Source organism: Patella vulgata, chromosome 4, assembly GCF_932274485.2.
Source record: "Patella vulgata chromosome 4, xgPatVulg1.2, whole genome shotgun sequence".
Taxonomy (NCBI): domain Eukaryota; kingdom Metazoa; phylum Mollusca; class Gastropoda; family Patellidae; genus Patella; species Patella vulgata.
The window spans coordinates 63421129-63448820 of NC_065882.2; the positions used below are offsets into that span (position 1 = coordinate 63421129).

General features: G+C 35.1%; 1 protein-coding gene and 1 long non-coding RNA gene across 2 annotated transcripts in view; one reads left to right on the forward strand and one right to left on the reverse strand.

The window, feature by feature from the left end:
- LOC126817577 (transmembrane protein 45B) lies at positions 1-23943 on the forward strand. Its single transcript, XM_050544640.1, has 4 exons — positions 1-210; positions 18597-18717; positions 18952-19386; positions 19626-23943. The coding sequence occupies exons 1-4, from the start codon at positions 118-120 to the stop codon at positions 19904-19906; spliced, it is 930 nt and encodes a 309-aa protein (XP_050400597.1). The 5' UTR covers positions 1-117; the 3' UTR covers positions 19907-23943.
- Positions 23944-27010: 3067 nt separating this feature from the next.
- The window catches only part of LOC126817578 (uncharacterized), a 135422-nt gene continuing 134740 nt past the window's right edge, over positions 27011-27692 (reverse strand). The window contains exon 5 of the long non-coding RNA XR_007679055.2: positions 27011-27032. This is a non-coding gene — a long non-coding RNA (uncharacterized LOC126817578). The remainder of the gene's footprint in view (positions 27033-27692) is intronic.

The window sequence follows — 27692 nt, forward strand, 5'->3', positions numbered from 1 at the left end:
AAGACGCGTGACGAATATATAGGAGACACTACAAATTCTGATTTAGGCATTGCTTCATCAATTTAGATATCAGCTCCTCTTTGTACGTCGTCAGTAACGCATCTCAAGTTTTTCACCATGGGGGCTTTTTGGGCTCATCTTCAAGCAGGATCAATGTTTATCATTCTTTCTCTATGGTGGACCTATCACGGATTCAGAGAACATATTCGGGTAAAACAACACATTTCGATTTTTTTCATTAATGGTGTACACATGTATAAGGAAACTACATTTTAAGAAAATCAAACTGTGTGCGTTTGATTATATACACACCGATGTTCAGTTCTAACGAATTTGGTTAGAGAACGAAGGTGGGCGCTTATGATTGGCTACCGAATCCGTTCACTTAATTTGATATGTGCTGTTTATTTCTTTCATTCATGTACAGTTTTGTCTTGTACACAGGTTTAGTTTATCGGTTTTGTGTAGTGCGGTTCTCCTGCAATTACTATTAGAGTAAAATTTTAACCCACCATACTGCAGAATGTTCTCTTGCTTGTGCTTAGCTCACGGTGGCTAGGCTGGTAAGACGTTGGCTCGCTAACCTGGAGGTTGGGTGTTCGATCCCTGCATTGGACCGAGAAAGTTCATCCAGATTTTCCGGCGTGATTCCCCCTTCCTTGTCAGTGGTACAGAACAGAGGGCGGCCTGGCAAGGGACAACGTATAGTCGTTTGGATGGGTCCAAAACCCGAGGTCTCGTGTAAACATTTGCGTGAACGTGAAAGATTCCTTGGCAGTTGGAATTCGATATAAGAGTGGGCCTTAGTGCCGCTGTCCGGGCAAAATTCACCTCACACTGTATGGCGTATGCTCGTCTTCATTATCCCGGTCAGGAACAGAACAGTAGGACGTTAAACCCTATTTCATTTCACTACACTTTTTTAATTTTTATCGTTATCCAAAATTCTATCCAGATTATCGCCCTTTGTTGGCGTTCTCACTCATGACGTCAACTGGCTGACTATCCCATTGTCTTTCTTTTGCATATTTTTTTTCCTTTTGACGGAACTGTACAGCACAGTGGACGCTTACTACTGGCCCCCGAATCCATTCATTTGATTTGAATTTTTTATTCTCTTGCAATGTGTAGTTTGTCTTGTCCGTCGGTTTGTCTTATCGGGTTTGTATTGCGTGTAGTGCGGATCACCTGCACTTACTAATACAGTGGTGTATGTATATTGGGATTTACGTATCATAAATAGTATAAATTGTCTAAATTCTGTAAAAATGTATCAAATAAAGAAGTCTCCAAAAGGGGCGTTAATCTACAAAGAATATATAATTTATTAAAAGCGACTCACGACCCGTTTACAGGGGTGATATATATTTCGTTTCGTTTTTTATACTTTCGATGACCTCTAATACATGAAGATCTGACCAGTTGTAGTGGGGATGCGTCAGGGGTCATAAGCCAGACATTTGATTAACACATTTCTAGTAGAATACCCACAGTTCCGTGCCTCATGCGCCAAGAATTATCAGATATCCACCCACAGTCTCATATAACAACTGTTGTCACTCGTCACTTCAGTCATTTATATAGGAGGATAACTCGTGTTTCCTTTTGCTTTCGTCACTTCCGTTCTTTGAACGCTTCATTACGCATCTATGGTAGCAATGATCTCTGTGTTAAAAGTATATTTGGAACGTGTTTAACCAGTTCTATCACATATGTGATAATGACTGACACCAATACTGTCCTTTAAAGTGACGATTAAAATTTGATTTGGGCGATAACAGTGGAAAAAAATCTGAAAATTATAATCGTATATATCCTAGATGAATCTTTTATTTGCAATGAGTGTCAATCGGGTGGCGGTATACTATAAATTAATCAACTCGCTGATAATCCGGATCATGCCATCGACTAATACTTATCAATTGTGTCGGATTAATGATTACGTATACTGCCAACGATATATGAAAAGTCTACCTCAAGTCATTATTAACTCCTAATGATTAACTCAAACTGTGATTATTTGATGTTTCCTTTTGTCTCATAAAAAAATAAATGGAAATAGTCAAAATGGCTGACAGTTCTTTTCGAAGAGAATTAAAATATTTTGACAGTTGAATTTACGTTTACTGTGGCTTTATACGGCATGTAAAATATACCAGCATATCTGATCGGATATTTTTTATTTGAAATAATATTATCACCATTGGTTAGAAACGTAAGTACAGTCGAAGAACTACGATTCTTGAGTGAGAAAACGGTTCGCCACTGTCTTCATATTACCGCGCCAAAATGCTCTGAAGTGAAAAATAACTATCCTTAGTTTGATTTGACGTGCAAATACTGAAAATACCGTGTGCAATGCAGTATGCAAAAAGTAGGGTGACCTACCATAAATAAATATCTTCAAATATCTCGACAATTACACCACAATATTTAAAAATACGCCAAGCCTTAAATCATTTTCGCACATTTATAGTCACTAAATAAACGGTCATGTTGTACTTAATAAGCTATGACCATTTAACCGTCCATAAATAATACACTGAAAGATGGTTACGAGTGTCGGCCATAACATCCGGGCACTTGTGGGTAAAAAATAGTTTACGTGCCCCTGTTTTGAAATTAGTCTCGCTTAACCAGTCTACAGACCGGTCAGGATAATCAAGACTACTTTTTTACGTAACATAAGAGAAAGCTGGATCAAAAAATTGAATTTAGAAACACGCACGTTAGGCAACCCAATAATTGTTTTCAGAAACTTGTAAAAGTAAAATGAAACTACTGCTAGTGTAATGTTCTTTCCTGCCTAACGCAAGTGTTTCAGAGATATTATTTGTACTAAACCAAAAGATGCCACTCCAAACGGTACAGTTAATGATAACGCAATTTAAAAAATAAAATGAACGCAATTTCTAAAGCTGCTGTAATAACCAAAAAGCTAATTATTACTGCTGTTCAGAACCGTCAACAATAGATTTTTTAAAATTGTTTCAATGGAGTTTAGTAATTGAACTGGAGTATACTGGTCACAATTCTATGGAATACAATTACTGCTTACAGCGACGTTTCGACTAGGCTTCTCTAGGCATTATCAAGCAATGATAAAAAATGAAATTGTTGTTGTTGATTATTAAAGATTTAATGTCCAATACATGAAATATGATATTATGGACAGGTTGATTTGATTAAATTATTTACACTTAATGGGTTGAGAATTGGTAGAAACATAAAATAAAAACGTCTGTGTAAATCAAGTCACCTTAAAATTGGTAAAAACACAAAATAAAAAGTCATTGTATATCACAAAGTCAATTTAAAGCACACATATAAAATCACTGTCGCGAGAAGAGAGGGCGGGTCATCTTCTCCCTTTGTCATAATAAAAACAGGTTAAAACAGGAGGTCCAGCTGACTGATTTTTGGTGTCATCAGTGCGGAAAAAGAATCCGCTTGCGTTAAGTGGAAAAGCTTAGTGCTCGCAGTAAAAACCACATTGCTGGACCCGTGGATTATTTACATATTAAAAACTGTTCGTCCAATATGGTTCACAGCTACAGCGATTAAAAGTTAAATGCATTCCATTAGGGTTTTTCTTGCGTATGACTCTCCCCAGATAAACGTTACCTGAAAAGAGAAAGAAGAGCCAGCAGCAACACAGAACAAGGCAATTAAAACAAATTAAACATTTATAGAAATAATACATGGCATTAATTTTTTAGACATAAATTAAATTAAACTGATTGATATAAATCTATTTTTACATTGATCATTATAATGTAAACGTATTTACAATATACAAAAAGCGCATAAATAAATTATTCAATTATAATGCTTAGTTAATTAATAACTTAATAAGTTTAAATAATACAATGAATACAAATGTACAAGGATATACATTGAAGCTTCTTTCAGTGATAGGTATTGCTTTTCTTTCATTAAAATACTCCTGTGACAAAAGGAATGGTAGGCGAATTTTGATAGATTGATAATTGTTTCGGGATTTTTAGAGGACATAAGATTTACAAAGTTTTGGCCTTAGGATGTGGTATAAACAATATACTGGTTTATATATGAATTGCGAAAATCATTATAAGCAGTACAAATAATTACAAAGTGACATTCGTCTTCGATGGTATTAGTATTACATAACTTACAAAGTCTTTGTTCGTATGGAATCATTTTCCATTTACCCTGCAGAACCATAAGATTGTGGCTACCTATTCTAAGTCTACATGTAGATTTTACATATTTTGGTCCATTTTCAAATTAATTTAGTATCTGTCCACCTCTATGGTTAATTTATAACTTGAATAGTATTGCAATCTGTTATTATTTGACATATTATAATGCCATTCTTGTTGTCCAGTATCCCGCAGTCTTTGTTTGAACATATATAAAAAGGCTTTTGAATTACTAACTGATTGAGACAACCAAATATACCCAAATCCGTAGCGAAATAATAGATCTTTAATGATGATGCCCAATTTGGTCTAACATTATGATCAAGATTATAGAACAGTTTGTTAATTTGCTTAGGTAATCTGGTGTCTTCCATAGTCAATAATTTCAGCAAGTATTTGATACACTTAACAAAGTATATAGTATATAATGGGTAACGCCCAGTTTCTCCTAAAATACATATTTTTAGGGTGCTGTGATTATTAAAACCCGATCAAATCATTGTAAATACTCCACAACAAGCTATTCATTAATCAATTGTGTTTATTTCAGATAAAGCAGTGGACACATTAGCCGAATCGTTCGGCAGAATCGATCGGCCGAATCAATCGGTGCCTAATTTTATTCGGCCGAATGAGTAGACACACTAGCCGAATGCTTCGCCCGATTTAATCTGTCGATTGCATCACCTTTCACGTCACATGATTAAACATGGCGGCGTCTATGTCTTTAATCTATCCCATGACTTCTCGATATGAGTGGTGATTGGCTAATGAATTCTATATTCGGCCGAATGCTTCGGCGAAGCGGACACACCAGGCGAATATAATTCGGCCGAATATATCAAACCTGTTTTATTCGGCCGAATGACAGTGGTCACACTAGGCGAATTTCGACGCCGATTGATTCGGCCGAACGATTCGGCCGAATCATTCGGCTAGTGTGTCCACCGCTTTAGTGGTCGTTGATAACATTTTATCAAATTTCATCTTTATTTATAATTTATAATTTCTATAACATCTGAAGCCTAAATTAAGACTTGCAATAATCAGATTTGCTCTTGCATAATGTATGTTTAAATAAATGTGTTTTAAGTTGTTTTTTAAAAGAATATAGAGGGAGATGTACAACATCTTAAACTAGATGGTACATTATTCCATAGTTGATAGATGTGTAGAGAATTGCCTGTGCGATGACTATTTATAGTCGCAAGTTCTTTATTCCTTTAAGTCAAAGACTCATCAGGTATAACATACAGTACAAACAAATAAATAAATACAATATGTATAAAAACCATATCAAACACATATATACAACACATATCAAACTAGGTTAGATATTTTAATATATGTTAGAAATATAGGAGAGCAACCGTTTTTCTATGCACGTTGCTTGTTTGCCAAATATAGAAATTTTCCTAGATTAATTAATTCATTAGTTTTATCGGTATTTAATAATTGAATTAACTTATGGAAACTGGAGTTGGTAAAAAAAAAAGTATTTCTTTATATATTTAGTCCTAAAATCCGTATATAGTGCGCAGATTTAAATAAAATGATATTCATCTTCAATATCTTCTAAATCGCATCTTTTAATTTTATTATATCTTCCCTTTTCGATGTTAAGATTGTGGCTTGAGATTCTTATTTTCGTTATTTCTTTACGGTATTTACTATTAATTTGTTTTGTTAGCTAATATTGCAAGGAAAAGATATCAATGATTTGTTTATACATAACCCCCTTAGATGATTGTCTTAATTGAGCGTAGCATTCGTGTTTAAATATGTCGAGTAGTCTCCCTTTAATGATTAAAATATCGGATTTTCGAATCATATGAAATGAGTTTTCCCACATATAACCAGGCCCTAATTTAAATAATTCATTTATAAGCATATCTCTAAAACATTGGCGAAGTAAATTGTTTTACATATTACATAATCGAATCCAATATTTAAATATTTTAATTTTACGAGTAATTTCTAATGGGTACCTGCCCAGTTCGAAATATAACATACAGGTATTCGTAGAATTACGTGTCCACCGAAGTCTTTTGAGATAATTAGTATGAATTTTTTCGACCTCCCCTGCTTTGTGAATTTCCCTATCTCCAAACCGTACGAAAAAATAGTACCTATGTATGTATCAAATACAGAAAGCTTGGTTAAAATATTAATCATTACACACGTTTTGAACTGAAAATAGAGCTTTTCTACCCTTGTCTGCTAATTTCCGTTGTGTGGAGTTGAATTTACCATTGAAATTTAATAATATTCCGAGGTAATTAAAATTATCTACAATATCTACATCAACGTTATTAAAGGTCCAGGACTCCGTGGTTTTGGTCTTTCCCCCACTTATCAGCATAACGGTCATATTCCATATCTGTGTATAATTGTAAATAGAAACTAAAAGTTTTTGAAGGCCTTCAATAGTTTCTGAAAATATGACATTATAATCTGCATACATCAAAAGGAATAAATTAAGTGTTTGGATATTACCTGAAGGACAATTATCAGATATAAATTGAGACTCACAATCGTTAACAAAGAATGAAAATAAAAGCGGAGAGATGACCTCGCCCTGAAATAATCCATTCTTACTTTCAAAATATTCAGATAGATCTCCATTATATTTCACACTACATTTAACTTTATCATATAATGATCTGATAATTGTAAGTATCTTCCCTTTAACACCATCATGAATTAATTTATACCATAAGTTAGATCTGTTAACATAGTCGAATGCCCATTAATAATCTATAAAACAACAATACAATCTCCTTTTATTTTTTAAACTTCTATTGACAAGAGCCTGTAAAATAAATATAGCATCAACTGTTGATTGATTTTTAGGAAATTCAAACTGGCACGTGCTTATTTTATTATTGTTTTTATCAAATTGTAACTATCTGTTATTTAAAATCGAAGTAAAGAGATTATCCAAACAAGATACAATTGTAATACCTCTAAAATTAGCGGGGTTATTCGGGTCCCCTTTTTTGAAAACCGGTACGATATTCAAAGATGTTATTAAATATTTCAAGTAGACATGGTATACATGTAAGTTCCGTCTAAAAATATTTTAGTATCTTGTTTTTAATGTTGTCACTAGCTGATGCTTTATTTAAATGTAACCGTTTAATATTTTCTCTTATTTCAGTCACAGTAATCGGTTGATCTAGGTCCGTTACGTCACTATTCACACAGGTATCTAGGAAGTTATCAACGACGACATTTTGGACAGGATTAGACGATGATACGTTCTTGAAATGGGTATAAAATGCGTCTATATCTAAATTTGAATTAATTCTGGATAGGCGTTTATAAAACATTTTCTAATAAACTCAAAATGGTTTCCTGTATTATTCTTATGTTCATATTTTAATTTAATTTCTATTTTCTTATAAGATTCGCGTGTACTAAATCTAAGCTATTTTCTTTTGTTTTATTCTTGCTGCAACGGCTAAGTATTGATTTATTTTCTTTGTATTAAGCACGACACGCCTCTGTGAACCATGACTTTTCTATTCTGGTTCACTTGTTAATACGACTGGGGCGTACAGTTGTCACAGTGTAATAAACATCAAATCTTGTAAAGCTAGTGATAACTTATTGACACTATATTCAAAAGTAGGATGCCCCACCATAAATAAATATCTTCAAATAGCTCGACAATTACAACACAATATTTATATATATACCAATCCTTAAATCTGTTTGGCACATTTATAGTCACTAAATAAACGACCATGTTGTACTTAATAAGTTATGACCATTTAACCATCGATAAATAATAGACTGCAAAATGGTTCCGAGTGTCGTCCATAACAGCCAGGCACTTTTGAGCAAAAAATAGGTTACGTGCCCTTGTTTTGAAATTAGTCTCGCTTAACCAGTCTAATGACCATTCTCCGTCTGATTGACAGACCGGGATAATCAAGAATACTATAACACTATGGGGTCTATATACTGTGGAGGTTACCTAAGTTCTGTAGAGAGGTTCTGGTTAATGTTTCGTCGTCGTTAGCTAGTACCACTGACGACAAGAAATGGGCGAACAACACTGGTGGTCTAAAGTCGGGCAATGACATCATAGTCTGATAATCCAAATAGTCCCATAATGTGTTAGAAACGTGGTTAGCCGCCATATCCGAGGTGCCCATATAAGTATACTATGTTGAAATCCAGGGTAGCGTCTGTGCAGCTGACCAATCCGATAAAGGAGGTGCCTGGTCAATTTCCCGGGGCTCGATACATGACTCATGCACGTAACCTCTATAACGAACGTGCGCGGTTGAATTTCCTTTAGATATCATTAGGAAGCTGGGAACGCCACAGCCTCCTGGGCTGAGAGGCTGGGAAATAAACATCGTTCGGATGAGAGCACCCCGTTAAGTCGTAGGAGAGCCATATGATGTTAGGGGGTACATCAGTAAACTTGTCCTACGAAATGGTGGGGTAAAGAGAATGAATGTTAATCGTAATCTAGTAAACACAAGCTGGGGAAAGAGAACTTATATGTAGCTTATATTTAATGTCATAGATGTGTGTCTAGTTTCCTGTATTATGGATGTTGTAAAGATATAAAAACATAGTTAACGTAAACAGTATTGCAGTCTTAATTTAACATTGGAAATAGTTATCACAACGTGAAATCGAAGAAAGGCCTAGACGATAGTGACACCCTAGTATCACGGACCGTTTTACAAAGGGGAAGTAATTCATAATTGATCTATTTAATCTGTATGTTTGTGTTTTCCTGAGTATGATGTCCTGTCCGTGTATTTGTTTTTGTGTAAATTTTGTGTGGTGCAGTCCCCCTGCACTTACTAGTAGTGTCACACTTCCCTTTTTTACGAGACATGACAGAAAACTGGAAAAGGAAATTGAATTTAGAAACACGCACGGTAGGCAACTCAACAATGTTTTAAGAACCTTATAAAAGTTCAATGAAACTACTGCTAGTATCATGTTCCTGTGTAACCCGAGTTTTCCAGAGATGTTATTTGTACTAAACCAAAAGATGCAGCCCTAACGTTATAGTTAATAATAAAGTAATTTAAACAATAAAACGAACGTAATTTCTAAAGCTGCTGTAATAACCAAAAAGCTAAATATTACTACAATTCAGAACCAATAGATGTTTAACGTCTGTAATAGTTGATATACATTGTATGTGTTGAGAATTTCACGTGCGGTGGCTATTTATAGACTCAAATAGAGTGAGTGACTAGCCAGAAATCACTTCGAGACAAGCCACTGAAGCGTGCACATTCACCGTGTTGAGTATCACTTTTAGTAGGGAAAATTCTCGACACATGGGGTACCCTATCAATAGTGATGTGGTTAAAAGCGTTTGTTTCGCATGGCTGCAACAATAAGTCTTGATTAATTCTTAATATAACGCGAATGTGTTCGACCTTATCGGCATTACTTCAATCCACTGAAACATTTATTTTTGTTATGGTTTTGATACAAGTTGGCTCTTCCACTAATAGATCGAATTGTATTTCTTTGAAAATATGAAAAACAAGTTGGGAATGATCTGAGAATTCATTAAAATTGCCCGATTCAAAATGATCAATAATATCAATAGCTTTTCAATCAACTATTATAATCTATTAAACTTGGACCTTTACTGCTACAAAAAGTAAGATTTCCATTGCGATCATCTTTGTGCCTACCATTTACAATTCTTAAAGGACAATATTGGTGTCAGTCATTATCACCAATTCATAAAAAGAATTGACTGTCACTAGATAAGAGAACACGAAAGAAAAACAGAAAAAGTCCGTGCATTACCATGTTTTATAAGGTATAGAATGAATATAAACATGGGAATGTACGGACTATTTCTATTTTTCTCGTGTTCTCTTATCTAATGACATTCAATTACTTTATTGAATTGTCGGGTATCCTCTTACAGTCCCATATAACAACTTTTGGTCTTGGAAGGAATTATTAGTGAGCTGAAATTCGGCCGTGTATCTGTTATCACTCGTCAGATCAGTCAGTTATATAGAGGTATGACTCGTGTTTTCCTTTGGCGTTCGTCACTTCCGATTCAGGAAACCTGTATTACTCAGCTATCGTAGCAATGATCTCTGTGTTAAAATTATATTTGGAATGTGTTTAACCAACTCTATCACATATGTGATAATGACTGGCACCAATATTGTCCTTTAACTGACGTGGTTTAGATTTCCAGATTGTTCGTGACAAAGAGTTTTGTCGCCTGTCTAACCTTGTGATTTTATGCGAGTCCTGCGTTTTCCTCGCACGGCTAAAGACCCTATATTAGTCCCAAAATGACCTAGTTTCTGGTTTGTGCCGACTCGACGTTATCAGGTGTATGTACTTACATAATTTTCCAGAGGCTTCCGCTTCGATTTTAACGTCTCTAACTCAATATTTTCCATAATATTCGAAATTAAAAACACAAATTAGAATTCAATAGAGGTACATTTCAATCCATATTGTTGTTGTTATGTAACCGTGAAAATGTAGGATCCTAAATTTGAGACACAATTAACATTTTAAAATCCGTAGACGAGTCGTTTACCCTATCGTTTCGGGCGCAAAATGAATGAACAAAGAAAACATATCCTAAATTACAATGTGGTAGTAAAAAGTAATGGCTGATTCACAAATGATAAAACAATAATAAAAAAACCCCGAAGAATGGGCTAAAATTAGGCGTAAACGATTGTCGTTCAGTTTGGACTGTAGGGTCACTAGGGCCTACGCGTTTTTCATCGAACATAACTGATTAAAAATTGAATATAAAACACTTTATTAATACAGTATGTGCTTTTAGACCCATTTATGGTTCGAAAAATAAGAGTCGTGTGCCCTTTAAAGGACAATATTGGTGCCAGTCATTATCACATATGTGATAGAACTGGTTAAACACGTTCCAAATATATTTTTAACACAGAGATCATTGCTACGATAGCTGAGTAATACAGGTTTCCCGTATCGGAAGTGACGAACGCCAAAGGAAAACACGAGTCACGGCTCTCTATAACTGACTGAAGCGACGAGTGATAACAGATACACGGCCGAATTTCTACTCACCAATAATTCCTTCGATGACCAAAAGTTGTTATATGGGACGGTAAGGGGATATCTGACAATTCAATAAAGTAATTGAATGTCATTAGATAAAAGAACACGAGAAAAATAGAAATAGTCCGTACATTCCCTTGTTTATATTCATTCTATACCTTATAAAAACACGGTAATGCATGGACTTTTTCTGTTTTTCTTTCGTGTTCTCTTATCTAGTGGCAGTCAATTCTTTTTATGAATTGTCAGATATCCTCTCACAGTCTCACACAACAACTGTTGGTCTTCAAAGGAATTATTAGTGAGCAGAAATTCGGCCGTGTATCTGTTATCACTCGTCGCTTTAGTCAGTTATATAGAGCCGTGACTCGTGTTTTCCTTTGGCGTTCGTCACTTCCGATACGGGAAACCTGTATTACTCAGCTATCGTTGCAATGATCTCTGTGTTAAAAGTATATTTGGAATGTGTTTAACCAGCTCTAACGCATATGTGATAATGACTGGCACCAATATTGTCCTTTAAGTCTGTTGCTTTACATAGGTTAATTAACTGCCTGCCAAACTGGTTTACTGTATCGTCCACGTTATTGCGCGGTGTCAATAGCTTAGCCTTTAGCTCATAGGCCCTAGTAATAACAAGTTCCAGATCCTTGTGGTAAATAAAACGGGCTACAATTTGGCTGGATTTACCCTCGGCTACTCTTTCGAAACAGTGAAAATTTCCAAATTTTATTTTATAGTCAATTTCTAACTCGTAGAATATAAATTTCCTCAATTTGTATTCCGTGTTTTCGTTAGCTATTTCTCGTAATCTATTGAATATTAGATTATTTGGAGATCAGTAATGGTTTCAGCGAGGTTATCATTTTCTGCCATTACCGAATCAACATGATCGCGTAACTGGTTTATATGATCGTTCACCTGTTGAAACCTACTTGTGAAGTTAGCTATACTCACTAAATTTAATTCTGCCTTTTCCCCGATTTCGGCACATTTGGATTCTATCCTTTTTACATTTGTATCCGTTTTCACACGTTTATTATTCACACTATCAATATCTGACTCTAATCTTAGGACTTTATTTTTTCTATGGAGTCCATTCTTTTTATTTCTCGTCCATTATTGGATAATCTTTTTTCTATGCTTGTAACTATATCCGCCAAGTGTGTAATAACAGCATTACCCTCATTAATAACCTGCGTAGCGTTATCCACAATCTCCAATATATTCTTTGCAGCCATAGTTAATTTCCCTTTATAATCGTGAAAACACATACATCTCATAGACTCTAGCGCTGAGTATTATCACGGTACTATCGGACCGTAATTTCCTGGATTTTTGCCCTTGGTTGAACGAAAATCGCGTAACTATATATTTATCTATATGTTTTAATACACAACAATCCCTGATGAATTCGATTTGGAGGAAATCGGACCGTAACTTACGGTTAAAATTACGTAAATACCTGTAGTGGCAAAGCATGTAATACATATACCAATTTTTAGATGACACTTAAAATATGCGTCGAAGGTCGACGGAACTGGTTCGCGCATCTATATCGGATCGCAGCATCTTTGGTTATGGCCCCTGTCTTTTACGCTAAAAGAGAAGTATGCACGAAGTGTCTGGGCCCAATTTTATATGAAACTTAAAATGCGTTAGGGATCGAAATATCCTGGATTTGTTTGAATTTGGTGAGCATCGGGCCTTCCGTTCAAGAGTTATCCCCCTTTTCCGAAAACATTGTGAACGGGATACAAGCTATAGTTTTTAACAGATTTTTTTTTATCGTATTAGGTTATGTCCCCTTAGCCGAAAACACTATTAATATTCAGCCTTCTGTAACCTCCCTTTTTCGAAAATCCTGTGGCTCCAGGCGCTGTACTTTTACACCTGAAGTATCATTTCCTTTTTCTCAATCTAATTTCAACTGAAATAAAATACTATTTATAAACCAAAACAAACACAATTTTTTATACGCCCACATTTTTACGTGGACGTATATTGTCGTGGCCCCTGTTTTTTCGTCCGGGCGTCCGTCCACAATTTGTTTGTGGACACTCTACAGGTCACAATTTGTATCAGATTTCAACGAAACTTGAAATATAGCTTTATCTCCCTGAGATCTCGATTCCTGTCGATATTGGCATGTATCGGACCATAATGTCATGGATTATGGCCCCTGATTGTACGAAAAATCGCGTTTTTAGCTTGTGGACACTCTAGAGCTCACAATTTTGATCCGATATTGATGAAACTTGAAATGCATGTTTATAACCCAAAGATCTTGGTTCCTTTTGATATTTGCGCATATCGAATCGTAACTTCCTGAATTATGGCCGCTGATTGTACGAAAAATCACCTTTTTTAGCTTGTGGTCCCTCTGGAGGTTACAATTATTATCCGATTTAAACAAAAAACGTTTGTTTATATTACATCGTAATGAAGGTTGAGTTCGAATGTCATGAAAATTGGACGAAAACTGCCGGACAAAATGGCCGCCGCTTGTACGTGAATAGTAAAAATATGGTGTATCAAGGATGTGGACCCTCTAGAGGTAACAATTTTAATCCGATTTTGATGACACTTGAAATGCATGTTTCTAACCCAAAGATCTTGGTTCCTTTCAATATTTGCGCATATCGGATCGTAACTTCCTGAATTATGGCCCCTGATTGTACGAAAAATCGCCTTTTTTCGCTTGTGGTCCCTCTGAAGGTCACAATTATTATCCGATTTCAAACAACGTTTGATTATATCACTCTAGAGCTCACAATTTTGATCCGATATTGATGAAACTTGAAATGCATGTTTATAATCCAAAGATCTTGGCTCCTGTCGATATTCGCGCATATCGGGTTCTAACTTCCTGAATTATGGCCCCTGATTGATCGAAAACTCACATTTTTAGCTTGTGGATTCTCTAGAGGTCACAATTTTTATTTTTTCGATTTTAAAAACCGTTTAGATCATTATTCCTCCACCATAATGAAGGTTGAATTGGAATTTTGGAAAAATCGAAATGAAACTGCCGACAAAATGGCCGCTCTTTGTGTGCAAATTGTATATAAGTATTAATTCAAAGGTTATGGACCCTCTAGAGGTCACAATTTTTATCCAATTTTGATGGAACTTAAAACATATCTTTATATTCCAACAATCGTAGTCCCTTTTGATATTTGCGAATTTCGAACCATAACTTTCTGGATTATTGACCCCTGATTGTACAAACATTTGTTTTTGTTTTTCGCTTGTTCTCTATCCATCTCTTGCAAAATGTGGGCGTATCTTGTCTGGCAGCCGCTGGTTTTGTTCTACTGGTGTATTTCTAGAATACTTAAAGTTGCAATTGCAAATTTTCAAGTTATATTTTTAAAATGTATTAAAATAAAGCCTTAAAATAGATGGTATCCATAAACAGCCCTACCTTGTTAAAGAATAATCCTATTAATCCTATTATTCGCTATTGCCAGCTGAGAAATTGGCAAAAATATCATTTTTAACTTCAAATTCCAACGTTGGAAAATGGCTGCCCCATGTTGTCAATAGCAAAACAGGGGAGGTAATTGTGTTGTTATTTCCTGTGTCATAGATTTTTAAGGGTGGGAAATAATGCCCATGATCGTATAATAGTGATTTGATAACATATTGAGCAAAATACATAGAAATAATTATGTTTTGACTTTCTTAGAAAATTTGAAATTCTCGCTTTAAATAATATCAGAATAATTTACCTTTGCAGGGAAAATACTTTATTTTTCTTAAGAGAAAAAATAGCCTATTTTTTCTTTCAAAATTGTGGAGAATGATTTACTTTTGTACCTATGTTTGAAAGGAAATATGTCGTGTTATATAAAAAAAGGGCACAATTTCACATGCCATCAATAAGCCACAATATAGTAAACAGTGCCACCTGTTACCATAATGAGAGTTAGAATTATGACTTATCACAATTTTAAGGCTCATTATGCTAACAGATGGCGCTGATTACTATATGGTGGCTCATTGGGGACATGTAAAACCTGGCCTTTTTCATAACCGTCAGACATGACATTTTTCTGTCAAAAATAATAAAATATTTTACCTTCCAAAGCAAACTATTCTAGATATTTTCAGATGAATAAATAGGCTACTTTGTCGTGCCACATCGATTGATTTAGCCTGTTTTTTTTCTCCAATATTCGTTCTCGATATTTTTGAGGGAAGTAAAAGGCTATTATTTTTTCTGAAGAATTATAAAATATTTTACGTACAAAAGTAAATTATTCTGATATTATTTAAGTAATATAGAAATACACCAGTAGAACACCGTTTTTTGTGTTTGTTTTGGTTTATAAACAACATTTTATTTTATTTGATATTTGATTGAGAAAAAGGAAATGATAATAATTCAGATGTAAAATTACAACAAAGCGTCCCCGCCACCCACTATGAATTCCTTAAGCAAGCTACGCCCATATTTGTGCAAGAAATGGACGCATGATAGTGAAAATCGATATTGCTCTTCCCCTCATGTCCCAAATGCTTAACATCGAAGATGAAAAATATCTGTTAAAAACTGCAGCCTCCATAGAGTTTACAAAGTTTTCTGCAAAGGGCGGTTGCAGAATGCTGAATATCGATATGGTGTTTGGCGAAGGGAGCATAAGCAAATTACAAAAAAAGATAATCTGTTAAAAACTATAGCCTGTATTGCCCACAATGTTTTCGGCAAAGGGGGATAACTCCTGAACGGAAAGTCCTATGTACACCGAAATCAAACCATTCAAGATTTTTCGATCCTTAACCCATATTTTAAGTTTCATCTCAAATTGGGTGAACAAACTTTATTCATACATATTATTTTTTACTTTTTGCGTAAAAGACAGGGGTCATAACCCAAGATGCTGTGGTACGATGTCAGATATATGCGCATCCAAGATCTTTCGACCTTTAACGCATATTTTAAGTGTCATCTAAATCGAATAAACATTGGTATATGTATTACATAATATGCCATTTTTAAATTCGTTTGGCCTTTATCCAATTAGTTATGACATCAAACTATAGTATGGAATTAATAAGATCACTACAAGTGGTGAATTGTTCGGCCAATCCCCAAAGAGACCCCTACCGCATAACACAAAACCGGTGATTAAATTAAATGAAATGGTGTTTAACGTCCCGTCGTTCAGCACAAACTGTGCTAATGAAGACGGGAATACGCCATGAAGTATGCAATATGAGGGTTTTTTACACGGACAGCGGCGCTACGGCATAATCTTATTTCAAATTACAACTGCCAAGGGTTCTTTTACGTGCATTTCATTGGAAGGACTAGGCAGTGTTCCTTGTCAGGAACACTGTCTTGCACCACAGTATAGGGGGAAATACAAGACAAAGAATCCTATTTACTTACTAAAAATATCTAGAATAATTTGCTTTTGTACGTAAAATATTTTATGATTTTTGTGCGTCGGCTTAGGAGAAAGGCGAGATTTTACATGTCCCTAAATAGCCTTCATACAATTGTAAACAGCGCTATCGGTTACGAAAATGAGCTTAGAATCATGACACCTTTATCACGTAACATTTGTGAAATGTAAAAATATTAACGAAATACTACAATAAATTGAAAGTAATAATGGAAATAGAACAACAAAATACAAATTCTAAATGCAATATTTAAAAAGATAAGTCATATAAATTATCATTTTACATGTGTAAATAGCCGATTTAACATGTGTTAGTAAGAAGTTAAATGCATAGAAGTAAGCATATTAGCATACCCATTACTAGGTTAGTAATTATGGGGAAAATTCCGCTCCATTAGATCATCACAAAACTGGGCTAACGTATTATGTAATGACGGATTTTTTCAGTTGTTATATATATTGTATTTTTTATCGGTAATTGTTTTTTTAATAGGCCTACCTGGGAAATAAAATTGTTATGTGCTGTCTTTTTTTATCACACATCTTTGGCAGATAAAATATTCCAGTTGTCGGGAAAAAATATGAATATTTTTGTATATAAAACATTGAAAGCCAGTGCGAGCCCCGTCAGCAGTTTCTTGGATCCATGATACCACTGGGGTGTAATCTTGTCCAATGCGACTATGTATGACAAAATTAAAACAACAAGTGGTTGACATTCTGCAAGAGATGGGCAGAGAACAAGCTAAAAAAAAGTAATTTTTCGTACAATCAGGATCTATAATCCAGGATGTAACGGGTTGACATGCTTGAACAGCAAAATGAACTGAGATCTTTGAGATATAAACCTATATTTTAAGTTTCATCAAAATCAGATCAAAATTGTAATCTTTAGGGGGTCAACAACCTTGATATTACATACTTTAACCCTAGAGCTCAGCAGGGCCTATTAGTGGATTACTGTTAATCCTAATACTCCCTTCAAAATTGCAAATAACTAAAAAAAATACTACGTGTATCTTTTATACAAAGAATATAAACATATAATTTAAGTTTCATCAAAATCGGATAGAAATTGTGCCCTCTTCATACTTAAGTTCTACATACTTTTACACTATTTGCGTACAGGGAGTGGCCATTTTGTCGCGCATTTTCGGTCTGATTTTCACAAAATCGGACTCAACCATCACCAGGGTGTAACGGTGATATACTTACAAACGATTTCTAAAATCGGATAAAAATTGTGACCTCTAGAGGGTCTACAAGCTAAGATCGCGATTTTAACGTACACTAGTGAGCCATAATCCAGGAAGTTACACTCCGATATGTGCGAATATCGAAGGGAACCGAGATCTTTTGGATATAAACATATATTTTAAGTTTCGTCAAAAGTGTGACCTCTAGGGGGCCCACAAGCTACACACGTGATTTTTCGTAAAATCGGGGTCATAATCCATGAAATTACAACCTGATACATGCCAATATCGAAAGGAACCGAAAACCTTTGGAGATTAACCTATATTCCAACTTTCGTCGAATTCTGATATATATTGTGACCAGTAGAGTCTCCACAAACAATTTGTGGACGGGCGGACAGGGGCGACGACAATATAAGTTCACATGAAAATGTAGGCGTATACAAACTTAATTGTCTACGATATCACCCCTGGTGACAGTAGACGTAAAACTTGCGCCAGTATCGAAAGGAACGGAGATCTTTGGGATATCATCCTATATTTCAAGTTTCGTCAAAATCGGATAACAATTGTTACCTATAGAGTGTCCACAAACTAAATGCGAACAGGGCCGACGCCAATATACGCCCACATGAAAATGTGGGCTTATAAAAAGAAAGTGTAGCACACAGTAAATGGGTCGTAAAAGTTGAGAAATATCCGATTGCTATAGAAAATGATGTTTTCTTATTTTGCAGTGTGTGTGTCAAGGAAAGGAATTTATACCTCAAATCTACTTCAGGTCATCAAGATGCTGTATGAGGAACAGACGACTACCACCATTAGAAATTTGCGGTCGTATTTTAATGGCTTTAATAGGTATATTATAATGTACTTTGTGTAAGTTGTGTGGGTTTATCATAAAGTAATATCCAGCAAATTAAAGATCATGAACCTTAAACAGAGTCAGTTTATTCGTGAATGCATCCCTGGTGGATTCGTACAAATTGTTAGTGAAGTCCATTAATAAAATTGTTTTACTTCAAACAGGTAAGATCCTACTAAATGTAGATGACATATAAGTAATGTATTCATGCTAACTACTATTTTCAGGATTTCTAGGAGAATTTTTTGATGAGGGATTCGGATTTGAGGATGAAAATGGAGATTTTCGGAAAACCTTAAATATGACACATTGCACTGTGTATGGATTATTCCTTATACAGGGAGTTGTAGATTTGATATCGTGGATGCGATTTCCGGTACCCAAGGACCTCAATTATTTATTATTCGCCATTTCCTTCCTCTGGTTTGCAGTAGCTTTTTATCTCCATGAACTTCATGCAGAAAATAAAATGCCTTTAGAGCGAATATGTCATCAGCTACAAATCATATCGTTTGTGCCGACTGGTGTTGCCTTTTTGTTTGAAATGGTTCATAGAAAGGGATTCACGACTGTTTTTATACGTATGTTAGGAGTGATGACAATTGGGACCTGGTTTGTTCAAATGGCATTCATACTCTTCATACATGATGGTCGTTTTCCAGGTAATACCAATCTTCCAATTTGTTTTGAGATACTATAGCTATGCATTTAAAAACTTACATTTTTAACTCTTCATTCAGATATCTAACTGGTTTGGCTCTTTACATATTACTGTTGTAGAGTTTACGGTCATTTGTGCATTTAATTATTTTCTTTTTTACAAAATCGGCGATATGCAGAAATAATGATTCGCTCAGTCAGCAACGCCCAATTTCAGTATAGGTTCCATTTATCATTCCAGGAAGTGAACCAGCTCCACAATGGAATCAAGGGGATATGCGGAATGTTCATTTTGCCATGGCAGCTTACGGCGCTCACATAGCCATGAATATCGTTATACTGTTAACGTTCTATCTCTTCCTAGCGTTTGTATACAGGCGTTTACACGGGTTAGATTTTATGCTTGCCGAGGATAATGGTAATACACGATACAAAGACATAAAGGGAGGTAAGAAAGCTGTATATGACGAGAACATCAATTTATCCTTACTGTGTGAGGATTATGAGGAGGACACAGATTAGACGCTTATTAGAAATTTTGTACATTTTTTTATAAATTTTGTACATTTTCCATTATGATGATGATTGGACGTTTATTTTCCTATTATAAATTAGCTTATTTATGATAATTATGTATGATGCTGGTGGCAGGAATATGAGTTTTCCGTTATACATACATGTATAGGTTTTTATCTTGTTTCCGAGGTGTTTAACTAGATAATGCGCTAACCTACTGTCCCCAAAGGAGTCGTAGCGGAAGTATATTGATCTATATAAAACAGATTGATGCTTTGTAGAAATATTGTCCAGTAACAGTGACCAGTGATATTTATGGACACATGGTACATCGGATATTTATTTATTCATACATTGGCATTTGGTTTACACACCTACACCCACTTAAACCACCGGATACCTGTTAAATATTTTGCAAATTAGAACCTATTTTATTTGTGTGTATTTTTTGTTCGAAACAGATATATAACACCATCGAAACACTCTTATTCACAACACTATTATCATTATAATAATTTCTTTATTTCAATATTTAAACATAAATAAGTACATCTAAGCAATTTATTTGTACGTTACAAAGGCAGTACTGGATATTGTCTATTTATTTGCGCCCAATAAAACTTACTTAAAAATACTAAATGTCAGTCAATGAGGGAGACGCTGTATCAACTGTTCTTTTTTCGGGAGCTATGCTTTCATTTACGTAACAGCGTGACAAATATGAACTTCCGATCATTCACATTTTGTATACTGGCTATTTAGGTTTTTTTTAGAGAGAGAGATTACATTGCTGGTTGGGGGAGGGGTATCTGACAATAGGGACGAGGGAGATCATAGGGGTATCACTATTAAACTGTTTATTTATTTCTCTCTGTGCATTCTATAAAAGTACAATGAACTCTTATGAGATCGTGACCTATTGCAGCATCGCATTGGGCTGTATTATGACATCTTGACCTACTGCAGCATCGCATTGGGCTGTATTATGACATCTTGACCTATTACAGCATCGCATTGGGCTGTATTATGACATCTTGACCTATTACAGCATCGCACTGGGTTGCATTAGACTATATTGTGAACCTTGACCTATTACAGCACTACATCGGGCGGTATTATAACATATTGACCTATTATATCATTACACATATTACAGTATATTTACATTATTAGAACGTTTTCTATTTTACTTATTACTTAATTGCAATGGTTGAGGTCCGAATAAAATATTGAATTTAGAATTTTGGTGGGCCGTATACAGATAAAGTAGATTGCGCGGGTGGTTGGGGACCGGGGGACACATTGTTCGGTAATGACAAACCATGTATTTTAAAACTGAAACCAGAGGTCAATTTCATCAATTAGTTTTGTTCTATTTATATATAATTATAAACAATGGATAAATAAATGACCCGCACGTAAAACATATTTTTTGATTAAACTGTTAACCTCGGAAGGCAGCGCTGACTCGCGTACCGACCTCAACTAAAGCTATAACATTCTCCTATGATTTAATTACACAAATGGGGTGAATCCAAAGTAGCTTGTGGCATGCTAGTGTGCCCCTGCCCTTAGCTCGTGCAAGTTTCCCGTGTTTTAAAATGTGCCTTAATAGGACAGTGACACTATCTACAAGGGGTTAAAACGTTATCGAGGACAAAGGTAAAATGTAATTTGTTAGCCAAGTTTCAAAAAACGTTGCTATATCTTTTTCCCTGAATATCATAATTTATAATAAGGAAACGCAAAGTCTGTGATGTTAACTTGTTTCTTGTAATACTAGTTGTTGTCTGAAGCCCCTATCCCGTAATGTCAACAGTTGAAAAACAAGTTGAAGCAGTAATTATCTCACGCTTTGCTGGACACCTTATTGAATGTCAAAACTTAGGATTATAGTACCTTAGGCTAAAAATATAACCTGTGTTTACGGTTACCTGATCGACCCTATTTTGTTTAGCCCTAGTCGTCGACCCAAAACCTTTTTTTTCTCAATTACTAGGACACATACATCGGTCCTGACGTGGTTTTGTGCATACACTGAACTTACGGTATGATTACAGCAGGAATCAGTAAATTACTCAGTAATATAGCTAGAAATGCTAAGAAATAAATAATACACACTTTGCCTACTTAAAATGACACCACAAAGGCTATAGGCTGCTAGTATGGATATAGTATATGTAAAGATTAATCTATTAGTTCACTGATTGCTATCCAATCTTAACCCAAGTAGCTGTAAACACAAGTATTTTTTTTTATCCGACCTTGCTTAGCCATTGGACTATATTATAGCATCTTTTGTGTCTACTTCTTCAAAGCAACGGAAACTATTCTGACAACTTACCTATAACTTCAGATATAATAAATGGTTTACATTACTTTATTTATTATTATACCTATAACTTTATATAAGTGGGAAATCTGAAAAATAATTTTGTTACCGCGGTCTCCCTAATATATATATGAAAACACACACAAAACACAAGACGCTTGAAACAAATGACTTTTATGTCAGTCATAAAGTGATGTTGTGTTCCTAGAAATTACCAATAAATGATATAAATTATATAAATGATTCATAAATAAGAAAAATATAACAAAGACCAAATAATAAATTTATTTCTTAAAGGGGAAGGTTACTCGTTGTCATTTTGTTGGATTCGTACACTGAAAAATAAATTGAAAGTTGATAATATATCTTAAAACCCCCAAAAATGGCAATCAGTAACCATTCCCTTTAAATTATCTACATTAAATACAAATTAAACTTACACAAATAGTACGTTAACTATTACCATATACACAAATGTCTCTAAATTATACAAAGCACACAAGTTTACCCGATGTAATATCATTGATTAAGATGCACTGCAAACAGAAAGTGTTAAATACAACAACCAGTGGATGCTAAATTGCCAGATAAACGAAATTTAGTCAGTCTTGTTAATAATTATGGCGACGTATATACAGATTATATTTCTGACATTATTAATTTACTAGAAGCCATTACTGTATGTGTGCCTAACACATCCATATCTGAAGGTTGAATACCAATATGTTTTAACAGTTTAACAAAATATGGTCCAGAACCGAGGTATGTTGTGTTTATCATATTACTGACGGAAATAGAACATATTTTTATTACAAGATGTTAATTTTAAAACTTTACATTTCACAGTGCAGCATATCTTGCTTCTTGCATTATTTCAGTAATAGAAACAATATATAAGCAGTCATGAATATGGACTGACCAGAGTTCATTTTTCACACACAATAAATAAGTTATCCAAAACGGTATTGAATTTAGTTAACAATGCATGAAAAATAAAATGCCCTAACTATGTTTAGTTGAATTCCGGATAAAATGTTAGATCGAGTGGATCTGAACAGCACACACCAGGGTTTATTGATGTAATTTTGTTGAAAAATAAATATCAATCTTGTGCTAAACTTACAACAAATATACAAAACGATCTTTTGATCAGATTATCAATTAGATAACACAACGTATATCCGAACGTCTGCCATCGTACCAAATATAAAATTCCAATTTGAATTCTTATGACGCTATCAATGCAGACTCTACTAATTCCTTAATAACGTCTGGTGTATCTGTTGGTACTTGGTCAATACGTTGTATGAAATAAATACACTTATTATATTACACAGGCCTATTTACAATTTTCGTTTCGAAATCAACACTCGAATTCGCCTGATAGTATATATTTCAAACCATCTTGAGAAAGTGGGTTATCTCCCTTGACCAGCTTCTCTCATAATATCAGACTCGAATCTCCCAACATTTGGTTTAGTTATATTGCACAATTTAATCACCCGACTTTCACATCTTTCACAATTTTACCAAGTCACTTCTTAAAGTGTATATCAAAACGAAAATATAGATACTCAACACGAAAATGTCTGGAAAGTTCCGCGATCCACAACTCCTAGATCCATTTCCGGTCTGAGCTCCTCCGAATGGATCTGTGCCCCTTTTAACGTTTGATGAATCAGCTGAAAATATTAAATATATATACATTAAACGCTGGTTTGCAATTAGTTATTGTCAACAAGAAATGAATGAATGAAACGAAATGGGGTTTAACGTCCTACTTTTCTGAACCAACCGGGCTAATGACAACGGACATATATGCTATGTGGGATATTTTGCCCGGACAGCCTTTAATTGAATTCCAACTGTCTCTGGTTCTTTAACGTTTACACCAACATGTACTCGGGACACCGGTCTTTCGCCCCATCCGAACGACTAGACGAATTTCCTGCATCACTTACAAGGAGACACCAGACTGGAAAGTCCCCGAGGAACTTTCCCGGCAAACACAGCGATCAAAACCCAAACCTTGTTTGTGAATCAGTGGCTTAATCACTTAGCTACTGTGACTGTCTTGTCAAAAAGGACCGTAACAGTGAAGTACAATTCATTAATGCTACCATTGCGTTTCTGATATCAGATATTAGTGCGTTACCCAGTGACACCAGCCTAACTGATTACTAGTCTTATTTGTGGATTTTTTTTTCAGGTGAAACTGGGATTCTTATTCGTTTGGTTTTACCAACCTATTATCTATATATATTGTAACGTTGAACTAATGATCATACCACTGACGATAGCAACAGTAGCATCTTAGATTACTAAAACAATAATTATATAATAAGGACCCGCTCGTTATGTGCTTTATGTAGAATAACTTTCAGTCTTGTGATTTCATTATATATTTATTAAATAATGTCATTTTTTTATAATTCTTACCTACTAAAACCGTGACATCTAGACTTTGGATATCTTCATTAGAACTTCGGCATATATACGTTCCCGAATCACTAACTTTACTTCGCTCAACAATAAGTTCACTTATCAACGATCTTGCTTTTAAATCCACTTTTTTATTTATTCGGACACTTTGATCGTATTCAGTATGAATGATATTTCCATCTTTAAACCAGTCTATTTCTTCGGGAATAAGATGTCCACCTGTAGCATTACACGTCAACACAACATGTTCTCCTAGGTTTATAAAACGATTACCCGTTAACTTCATACCTGAAAATGAAATGAAATGAATAAATAACATTTTGAAAAATTAAAACAAAAATTTAATTGAATTTAATTTTGTTCTAACGGGTTATTTCGGTACTAAAATATGATTTAGTTTTAGTTCCTTGTCATGTTCAAGCGGGGAGTCGAAACCACGCGTTTTGGTTCAATGACAGATCTTGTAATCGAACGCGCACACGTTAAACCATTCGGTCCCCCAACCGCCCAGGGTCATTAAAAACTGTCCAGAAACTAAAACTTGACTCGATATTTAGTTCCGTTTTTCATGGAGTGGGGTAATGTACTATTGAAACAGCACAGTTTTCAGAAAATTGTAGGGGATGTTAAATAACATAACATAAATTTCAGTACTTAATTTTTGTATTTTATCGAGATGACTATTTGAAATTTCAACATTCAGACGCAGGACTAGGGCATATAAATATACACGTTTTAAATCTTAAAGTCCCGATGCGCCATTTTAAGCAATAGTAATCCCTTGTAGCGTTGGTATTTAAATTTCGTTTTCATAATGAAATGTTAAATAAAAATATGTACATATTTAGCGTCCATTAAGTCGTGAGAATTATATATTTTAGCGAAAATGTAAATGACCCATCAGGACTTTAAACACAGAATAAATGAAACCGCCTTGGAATGGATACTGCAAGGATGTGAAATTATGCTGTTCAATGTACATTTTCTCAAAGCTAAACGTAGTTGTCTCCCTTCCACTGACTGACTAATATGATATATTATTTATAAAATAATAGTTTCTTAAAAAAAAGTAGGGGATATTCAGAAACAATACAAAACTGCGGAAATGCACTACTGTTTTTACTAGAGGTAACCAGTGTATGTTTATAACAGGCCAATTGCCTACACATGAACATAAACAGTTCATATGGGTGGCTTATCTGACGGCCCCATTTCACTCGTAGAGATACACTGTCAAAAGTGAAAATGGGCGTTTTTGATTTTTGTCTTAATAATGAGTAATTGCCCCACCAATCCTCAGACATTCAGCAATTCGTCGTGGCATGCTCCTAATCAACCGTCCAATCACGATTTGGGGCAATCTGACCAACTCTTCTTGCAGTGCCACGGCCAATTCTTGCAGTGTTGTCGGTTGACGTTGACGTCGACGAACATGTTTCCCGATCATGTCCCAGACATGACCTATAGGGAAAAGGTCAGGACTCATGGCTGGCCAAGGCATATGGACAATATGGTGACGCTGGAGGTAGTCATTCACGACACGAGCGCGATGGGCACGGGCATTATCTTCTTGAAAGACGAAACGTCGATCTGCACGTTGAGCAAAGGGCAGAACTAGCGGTAGAACACACAGTGACCCTTCCTTGAACAATATGCAAGTCCGTTCGGCCACTCATTGTGATTCGTCTCCACACCATAACTTGGTACAAGTTTACAGAAAGCTGATTGGCCGTTTGTCCTCGATTTCGCATGACCTGTGTACGAATGTATCGATCCTATGGGCTTGTGTAGTAGCTCTAGGACGACCTGAACGAGGTCTATCATCAGCAGTGTGTGTTTGTTGGTACCAGTTCCCCAGTTTGCTGATCACAGACGGTGACACATTAAGCATGCTGGTTACTGCTCGCTATGTAGAACCCATTTGAAGCATGCCAGTAGCATGTAGACGTTCGTCATGTTGAAGACGTCTCATTGCAAATTAAACGTAACGCACTAAAGCAAAGCTATGCTAAACAGTAAATCTTATGCAAGAACCGACAGGAAAGCAACCATGGATAGGATAAAGCAGCACGCGGCAGTTTTTATCAACCCTTCCTTGAAGTGTCAAATTTGACAATGAAACCCCCCAAACGTGTATGGTGCTATTGCGTGTCGCAGGCGAAGTTCTGTGGTTCTGTTAAGGCGATAAGTTCTTCATCTGTGAACATACTCTCTAAGCATGTAAAGTGTTCATGACTATTTATCATATCACAACTTGCATAGGTATTTGCATTTCAATATCCCCTACGTTTTTAGGTGTACATGTATGTGACAGTAAAATAATATAATGAAACTTGCCTTCTTTTTTCTCTCTTTCTTCTGGAAATATGACAAATGTAACAATTAGTATATTTATAAGGACATTCCTATCGATGGGAAGGGTTCATTTTGTGGGTCGAAAGAAATCAACGAGCAGAAAACAATTTCGTCAATAATTAAAGACACAATATGGAAGATGAGGCAAGGAGCTGGAAGTTCTCACTATAATTGTTAAAAACTTGATAATGTAAAGGGAATATGCTGAAAATTTCAGTCAAATTACTCCACCCTGAATCAAGATATTAGCAATTGAATTTTAGGCCTAGCCTCGAACATCAGTACCACATAAAAACATAGACTCGATTATCCATTTTTGGTTTCAATCATCAATGTGTGTTGGACAGTAGATCGGATTCAAATCCAGTGAAAATCCGACACATAAGATGGCACCGAGAGTTGACTAAGGTCTTTTCATGTTAATAAATGTCAGATTAATAGTTTATATGACATTCCAGGCCTAAAGAAAGACCTTCAATATGCAGCTTTAGCTTTTGCATAATGTATGTTTAAAGTAACTAAGTCTTTAACTCAATATCATGCAAAGTCTTCGACATTAAAAACATGAATTATTTGTCAATTTAACTCAACTTTGATGTTGTGATCATACTGGGAAAATATGGGTTTTTGATATCCAATATTTAAGACAGGTACTAAGCGTTC

Coding starts and splice junctions, on each gene's coding strand:
- LOC126817577 (XM_050544640.1), top strand. CDS start 118: ATGGGGGCTTTTTGGGCTCATCTTCAAGCAGGATCAATGTTTATCATT. Junction 211..18,596: donor GATTCAGAGAACATATTCGG/GTAAAACAACAC, acceptor CTTATTTTGCAG/TGTGTGTGTCAAGGAAAGGA. Junction 18,718..18,951: donor TATTTTAATGGCTTTAATAG/GTATATTATAAT, acceptor TACTATTTTCAG/GATTTCTAGGAGAATTTTTT.